Genomic DNA, 8348 nt, shown 5'->3' on the forward strand with positions numbered 1-8348 from the left:
ACACACTCACTCACACTCACACACACATTCACTCACACTCACACACACATTCACTCGCAACACTCACAAACACTTTCCACACACACTCGCACATACACACACACTCACACACATTCACTCACACTCACTCACACACTCGCACACACATGTATATGTATGTGTGAATATGTATCTATATGTATATATTTGTGTGTGTGTGTGTGTGTATATATATATATATATATATATATATATATATATATATATATAGAGAGAGAGAGAGAGAGAGAGAGAGAGGAGAAAAGGAACGGCTACAGCAGTTTCGTGACTGCCTTAGTCTACAAAATTCCAAATGGCGAGCGGCCGTATTTTGTGGGCGTGGGTTGATGTAGTTGGCGGGTATGTGTGAAGTGACAGGAGGAGGGGAGAAAGAGGGAGAGGAGCGGGCGGAGGGGGGAAGGAGGCAGTCACTTACCCAAGACGCCCTTTTTTCCCTTTTGACACTTCTGCGGGTAGGCCTATCTCCAGGGTTGCATTTCGCCTGTCTCATAACTGTGTGATCACACACACCGCACACACACAATGTGTTTGTGTTCGTTTGTTTGTTTGTTTATATAATTGCCAGCGAATTTAATAATATTAATTTAATATGTGATGGAATATTTTGATATTGTGCTCTTTATTTCCATCTATTTGGTTGTGGAAATATATACCGCCTTGCGTCTTTTGCGGTTTCGGACATCGGGGCAAGAATCTAGGGAACGGAATAGGAACGGCGACTAGAATTCTTCGAAACGAGGAACGAGGTGGACAGGGAGGAACGGCGGAACAGCGTCTCGCGGCGCGGCGACTCGGTTACAGAGCCGTTCTAAGCATGACGTCACTTGGTGCCCCCGCGTCCGCTAGCTCATCGGCGACCGATTCCGTTTAGCTCCTTTTGTCACCGTAACAAGCCTCTTGACGTTCCTCTGTTCTAAAATAAATCCGATATGGAAATAGTGCGATTGTGCCGCGTTCATTTTCTCCATGACACTCGCTCACATGATATCAACCTCTATGTCACAGTAGCTCTAATGTGATAATGGTGTTCTGTTGACTTTTTTTTTAAGCGGAAGAGCGCCTAAGGGCAGAGGTTATCAAGCGATCGCGAGAACTACAAACGCAAATTCTTGAACACATCTTGGAAGATCTTTTTGTTCAGAGGAAGACCCGCGGCTGCGTCTTCTTTCGGGTTTCTCCCTTATCAGTGAAATTCTGGGCTAGGAGATGGCGACAAGCGAATGTGAAGACGCTTTTGTAGAGAAAGATCAGCGAGAACCCATTGTTACGTCGCTTTGTATGTGTTGCATCACGTGGCTGTTATTTTCCTTTTCTCTTTCTGGTAGGTTTTAGATCCTGCAGATTTATTCGTTGTATGCAGGATGTCTAGCGACTATGTTTATGGATTGAATATTTTCAGTTTAAGATTGATTCTCCTATTAATAGATCGGCCATCACCCGGGGAAGTTAGCTGATGAGGTTCATTTATGCACTCCGTTGGCAAAGTGGTTATCTCCGAGAACAAAATGCGGTAGCTTTAATAGATATGAAAACGACTATGGACTGTAATTACTAATTTAAGTTAACCTCGCAAACGGAAAGCGTTGGTCGCAGCCATTTGGGGAACTAGTGACGGTTCTCGCGAGTGAAACCGTAGACCGAAGCACAGTACTCAACAGTGAACACTGAACCGCGCACATGATGTACTCTCCTCGAATCGCCGCTCGTTTTCATGTCTCCGCTGCGCCCGCCGCCGCTGCCGCTAACCCCGATACGCATCCGTTGCCGCGTCGCCGCCTCCGTCGTAGTTGCGGCTGGTGCCGGGCAACGAACGAGCCGCATTACGCAGAGCCTCGTGGGCGCGAGCGCAGGCCGGCGGCGTCAGAACCGGCGTCAACGTGTCCCGTCCACGCGGGGCGGGCCAGTGGGCGGCCCTCGCGGGACTCAGCTGGGGACCGACTTTTTGTGGGTCGCTGCTGGTTCTGCATGTGGTTCCGCTCGGTGACATGGCTGGTATCAATTAGGGTTTCTAAGATGGTTTCTTTTCTTGCTCTACCTTTTCCGTCTTAGGGTTAGCGTGGTTCTTGTTTTTCTCCTCTTTTAATTCTACTCCTTTATTCGTGTTTTGTATGTGTTTCCATCGTTCTCATGTATTTTCTGGGGATCCTATCACCTTTTAAAACATTGATCATCGTTCGGTCTTTACTACGAGATATTTCCTCTCTTCCCTCCGTGTGCTGTTCCTCGCATTCCTTCACATCCGGTCTGTCCACCAACTTTCGTCCTTCCTTTTTCCGCTCTTCCCCCTCCCCCCTCCTCCCCTCCCCCCCCTCGTTCTCATTCGTCGCTGGTCTTCATCTGTGAACCCGAACAAGATGCAGTACATGACGTCACGCTTAACTTCATGAAACGCGAATGGTGATTGGTCGATGTGTTTTTCTTTTCTGTGTGTGTGGGGGGGGGGGGGGGTGCGGGGGCAGGATGATTGGGCAATAAAGATTTACTTTTGGAGGCGACTGGCTATTGTTTTTCCTCTTTTTTTTCTTTTCTCGCTTTTTTTTACGCGAAGGATGAGTTTGTTGATGGTGACTGTGCGCGGATGGCGTTGCAAGTGAGGATTGTGACGGTTTGATGTTGAAGAAAGGTTGCGCGTTGATATATGTTCGATTGTACGATCAGATTGACTTATGCTCGCCATTGTGTGATTTACGAATGAGTGTTGTTGTTTTATTTCGTGTTTGAATCTCAGCGTGATGCGCCGGGCGTGGGTTCCATGATGGCGGTCTTGGGAGGGAAAGGATGATGGAAGTTTTTTTTATTTTCTTATTTAGAGTTTGCTGTTTACTGTTTAGGAGAGCAGGGATGACCAAGGACACCCCGTTGGCGAATTGCATATCTGTCTACATATATATTTATGCATTATTTTAATTAAGAGATAAAATGTACTCCCATTAGCGCCCGTTTCTGTGCATAGTTACGAGATATCGCAAGATTGTTTTGGGATGGAAGAGGCCCGGGTCGTGAGGAGTTTACGGTGTCACAACGGCGAGGGTGACAGTGTGGTGATCGATTGGCTTTTGGCATTAGGGATAGATTTCATTAAGGGTGAATAATGTGCCTGCTCTAATTATTTTGTTTTTTCCCCCCGCTTTTCATCTTCTAATTTTTTTTTTTTTCTTTTTTTGCTGACCTGTCAGGGCGGTAATGAGGTGTATATTGTTACTGTTATTATTATTGTTATTAGGACATGATGTAATTGTTTTATTATTATTGGGAATATTTGTTTTGCTTTCTCTATTATAGTCATTACCTTGTTTGTTTGTTTTCAGTATCGGTGTTGTTATTATTGTTAGATAAGTATCATTATTATGTATCATCATTATTATCTTTGGTTTTGCTGTTATTTTTTGTGATCATTATTACTGTTGTAACTGTTTTACGCATTATTAGAAATTTCTCTATTCTTGATTTTGTTTTTGTTTGTTCGATTGTCCTTGCAGGCATTCTTGTTCATTAGTTTATGTTATTATCATTATGAGTGTTATTATTGTTATTACGATGAGTGCACCTGTTTGTAATAGGGCGCGTTCGTCATCTTCATTACGGCAGGCAACGCTTTATCTGGGGTCGATGTAGTTTATTGAGATCCGATGTAGTCTTAGGCATCACTTCACATATATATGCTGTATAGATAAATATTTATGTATATCAGTGAAGCGAGAGGCACAGTCTTTGATAGCGTTATCATGCTGCGAAGAGGATAAGAGGCGGCGGAAAGGCCAGGCTCGGCCACTTAAAGTGTACTCGGGAACATTTCAAACTAGTTACCGCGGAAAGACACCGATATGTATTGTGCTGCAACTCGCATGCGGCGCTGGAATGATGCTTGCTGGCTGGCTTCACGTCCCCGCTTGCTTGCTTCCATCTCGCTTCTATGCGTAGGTGGGTGGGGTGTCTTGGGTCAAGTTTGTGGACACGTGTGTGTGTGTGTGTGTGTGTGTGTGTGTGTGTGTGTGTGTGTGTGTGTGTGTGTGTGTGTGTGTGTGTGTGTGTGTGTGTGTGTGTGTGTTATTTTTGTGGTAGTCTGTTACTTCTGGTCATGGTGGAGGTATTTTTTTTCTTTTTCATATTGTCGTGGCTCTGGTGATTGTTATGATTGTAGTTGTTATTGATGGGGCTCGTGTTAATACTGCAAAATATGGCGGTTCCTTGTTTTTTTTTCAATTTGGTCTCTAATATATATTTCTATTGATTTTTTTTTTATCGTTGTTTTAACCATTGCCATGATTGATGTCACCGCTATTATCGATTAAGTTCTTTGTTGCGGTACTATTACTATTATTGTTGTTGTTGTTATTGTCACCGGGTGTTATTGTAATGGGTCTTGTTAGTAATTTCATTATTTTTTTTTATTATCATTGTTATTATTATGATGGTAATGATAATGATGATTGTTGTTGAGGATGTTTTTATTTTCTATTATATGTATTTCATTTGATGTTTATTGTTATTATTATTAATATTGATATTATTATTATTATTGATGTCGTTATGGATATTTTATTATTATTATTATTATTATTATTATTATTATTATTGTTATTATTATTGTTATTATATTACTCTTGTTATTATTATGAATATTATTATTGCTTTTTTTATTACTATTGGAATTAGTTTTGTTAATGTTATTATCATTATTTCTATAAATATTAACAGTTGGGGGCGGAGTCCATGGGAGGTTGGGGGGGGGGGGAGAGCCAAGAAAAATTGCAGAAGAGGAAGGAAGGAGAGAGAGGGAGAGGGAGAGGGAGAGGGAGAGGGAGAGGGAGAGGGAGAGGGAGAGAATGAATCAGGATGAGGTTGGTTGGGTGTGTATGTATAGTGTACTGCGTTTTTCCCTCGTTTCTGCATTTTATAGCATTTTGTTGTTACTAGAAGTAGGAATGTTGGTGATGGTCACTGTAGTATTATTGTCGTTACTGTTAACGAAGGTGATTATGTAAAGAATTGAACAAATTAATGAATATGAGTTAATGTATAGATTATTGTTCGATAGTCGTATATAATTCATATATAATTTTCCTCGAGATAGAGAGAGGGAGAGGAAGAGGAAGAGGAGTGGGGAGCCAGAGCGCCAGAGCCAGAGCGAGCCACAGAGCGCCATTTCGGGTGCCAAGCGATGGAAGTCTGAGCAAGAAGTGGCGGGTGGAGGAAAGGGGGAGGGGAGGGGAGGAGAGGGGACGGAGAGGAGAGGAGGCAAGGCAAAGGGGACAGTCGGCCCTTGGGATCGATAGCTGGGGGTAGGGTAGCACCCGTAGGGAGGGAGGGAGGGAGGATACGAGGAAAGGGGGAAGGGGGAGAGAAAGAGAAAAGGGGAAAGGGAAAGGAGATAGGAGGGAGATTCGTTCCCCGAAAGAGGACGAAAGGAAAAGGAGTAAGAAAGGGGATAATGATAACGAAAACGGTGATGACCGTAGTTGTTTTTTTTCGGGAGTGAGTGGAAGGGGAAAGGGGTGGGAGAGGGGTGCTCAACAAGAAATAGAAGAAGAAAAAGAAAGAGAGGAGAGAAAGATCCAGAAATTTTGAGGAGTGTGTGACAAGCCTGACGGAAGGGCGGCCGTACGGAGAGGAGGTGGCCCTGTGACCGAGCTGCGAACTCTGACCCTGACCTTCCTTCCCTCCGCCCTCCCTCCCTCCGCCCTCCCCTGTTCCCTCCCTCCCTCCCCCGCCGCTGCTCTCGGATTGTTGGATTGGGGGCGTGGGTAGGGGCCGAGGGGCCGAGGGGCCGGGAGGGGCTCGTGGGCTAGGGGCAGAGATAGGGTTGAAAGAGGAAGGGAAGGGAAGAGGGAGAGGGAGACGAGGAGGAGGAGGGGGGGTAGGAGGGTGAGGGTAGAGAGTTTCGCGTCGCCGCCGCCGCTGCCGCTAGTGCCTCCTCTGCGTTGACGACTGGTGGCACCCGGGATGCCTGGCTTGGGTGGCGGCGAGGATGCTGTTGTGCGGCCCTCGGCTGTTGGGTGCTGGCTTGGCTGGTATTTATACCGCTGCTCTCCGGCCGTCGGACTGTCTCCTGTCTCTCTTGCCGTCTCCGGCTTTCGAAAGCTTTTGTCTTCTTGACGTCTACACTTTCATTCATTCATTCATTCACTCTTTGCATTACTACTAACACCGCACCATCACCGCCGCTGTAATGATCAATGGCCGTCGGCGTAGGTACGAGGGAACGATTAGCTCACTGTGCTACCGAAACGCTCGCCGTAGACACCATGCCGGAAGGGACGCTGGTTGCAGGCTGCAGTGATGGCGCTGCGATACCAGGCTGTCGAGAGATGATTCATGATGATGTTGGTAATGGTAATAATGATAATAGTTATTCCTATTGGGTTCGATGTGATTATTATCATTATTATTACCATCGTCGTCATTATTATTATTATTATTATTATTATTATTATTATTATTATTATTGTTGTTGTTGTTGTTTTTGTTCTTGTTAATAATTATCGTCATAACCATCTTCATTATCATTGTTATTGTTATTTATATTATTTTTATAGTTATTATTTATATCATTCTTTTATTTGTAAGTATCATTATCAATACACTTTGGTGTAATATTATTGCTGCTAGTAGTTACCCAAGTCAAAGTGCGTTGTGACCGGGTATGGTCTCGTGAAGACTGTGACCTGACCTACCTTACCTCTATGACCTGAGTGCCCAGGTTGTAAGGGGGGGGCGGGGGCGGGCTGAAGGGCAATAGGGTGTAAAGCACGGGAGGGGAAATAACGGACGGACGGGTGTTACGTCACCGTCTGGGCACTTGACTATTTATAATACGTCGCTCCGAGACGGTGCGAGGAACACACGTCTCGCTTTTGTGTGTGTGTGTGTGTGTGTGTGTGTGTGTGTGTGTGTGTGTGTGTGTGTGTGTGTGTGTGTGTTTTCTCTCTCTCTGCCTCACTCTATTGCCCTTTCTCATTCTATATCTCGTTCTCACAATTTTTTCTCTCTCACCCTCCTTCCCCTCCCCCCCCCCCCCCCCCTCTCTCTCTCTCTCTCTCTCTCTCTCTCTCTCTCTCTCTCTCTCTCTCTCTCTCTCTCTCTCTCTCTCTCTCTCTCTCTCTCTCTCTCTCTCTTCCACCTGCCCCGCCCCTTTTGCCATCTTTCCTTCTCTGTCGATCTGATTATCTCTATTTGTCTCTCCCCCTCCCCCTCTCCTATTCTCAGAGCTTTTGTACCCCGAGTTCCGTACCCTCTTCTCTTTCACCTTTTATCTTCTTAATTATGACAGGATGCCCTTATCCATTTTCTTTTCGCGTTCGTCTGTTATCCCGAGCGAGCATCTGCATCTCGAGTCTTATTTCACTAACTTCCTCGGCGGTGCTCATAGCCTTGCGTGTTTCGGCGTCGTCATTCCAGTTTTGCCTTTCCCTTTTCCGTTTTTCTGCCTCTTCCATCTCCTTCTGTTCCTCTTGTCCGCTTTCTTTCTTTTCATTTTGTTTTTTTTCGTCGTTCTCCTCCACGGGTCTTCCGTGACCCCTCCCCTCCCCCCTCATTCCCTAGCGCCACCCTTCCATCTCCTTCCTTCATCCCCTTCCACCTCTTCTTTTCCGCCCTCGCTCTCCCCCTCCCCTTTTGGCCACACCCCGCGCGCCGGTTTAGGGCGAGTATTGCCCGGGTGTCGAGATACCTTAAAGAGGTATTGTGGAGTGTGTGGCGCGCGGGGGCCGGGCGGCAGCGGAAGGGAGAGTAGCAAGCAGTCACTCCTCGATCCCTGGGAGTTGGGAGTTCCCAATCCTCCTCGGGGCTAGGAGTGCAGTCCCGAAGAAGGGCTCTTTGATGGGAGGTCTTGAGGGCAGGTCTCCTCGGCTCGGCAGGAGAGGCGCTGTGGCGTGCTGTCTCCGCTCCCGGGGAGTTGGAGTCTCTTGATCTCCTGCGGTTTGAGGAGCTCTTTTAAGCGCCGTGGGAGCATCCCCGTTAACTCCCTTTCACTCTCGATGTAGGGGTTGTAGCAGGGACATGGTTACGCGTTTGTTCCGTTTAACGAGCTTTCTGGCGTAGCCCTTTCCTCGACTTGGTCGTCGGCCGGGGTTGTCGTCTTGAACGTCCCTCGGCGCGAGGGGTCATGTTCTTGATTCCCCTTTAAGTTTCGTCGGGTAGAAGCCCTCCTCAGCCCAGCCCTGGCGTCGGTCTCGGGAGGGCTTGAATCCCACTTTAAAAATCCCAAGAGCCCGAGGGGGAGCGTCGCTGCAGTCTGTGCGATCAGTCTCAAGGTCTGTATTTCTTGATAAGGTGCAGGGCGGCCGTCCTCCGCTCGCCAGCCCTGGGAG

General features: G+C 46.7%; 1 protein-coding gene across 1 annotated transcript; it reads right to left on the reverse strand.

Annotated features, from left to right (window-relative positions):
- Positions 1-1780: 1780 nt before the first annotated feature.
- LOC125026991 (wiskott-Aldrich syndrome protein homolog 1-like) lies at positions 1781-8145 on the reverse strand. The gene is made up of 6 exons (XM_047615597.1): positions 8093-8145; positions 7709-7951; positions 6714-6764; positions 6255-6324; positions 5951-6110; positions 1781-2028 (listed from the first exon to the last, which is right to left on the reverse strand). Exons 1-6 carry the CDS (start codon positions 8143-8145, stop codon positions 1781-1783), a joined length of 825 nt encoding a protein of 274 aa, XP_047471553.1.
- Between the last annotated feature and the right edge of the window lie 203 nt (positions 8146-8348).

Source organism: Penaeus chinensis, chromosome 7 (genome assembly GCF_019202785.1).
Source record: "Penaeus chinensis breed Huanghai No. 1 chromosome 7, ASM1920278v2, whole genome shotgun sequence".
Lineage (NCBI taxonomy): Eukaryota > Metazoa > Arthropoda > Malacostraca > Decapoda > Penaeidae > Penaeus > Penaeus chinensis.

What these genes read in the sequence shown, in the direction of transcription:
- LOC125026991 (XM_047615597.1), bottom strand. Translation starts at nt 8,145, where the DNA reads ATGACCCCTCGCGCCGAGGGACGTTCAAGACGACAACCCCGGCCGACG. An exon ending in CTCCACAATACCTCTTTAAG is followed by an intron (nt 6,765 to 7,708) that starts GTATCTCGACAC and finishes ATTGCCCTTCAG; the next exon opens with CCCGCCCCCGCCCCCCCCTT. An exon ending in GCGAGCGTTTCGGTAGCACA is followed by an intron (nt 6,111 to 6,254) that starts GTGAGCTAATCG and finishes AGCTTTCGAAAG; the next exon opens with CCGGAGACGGCAAGAGAGAC.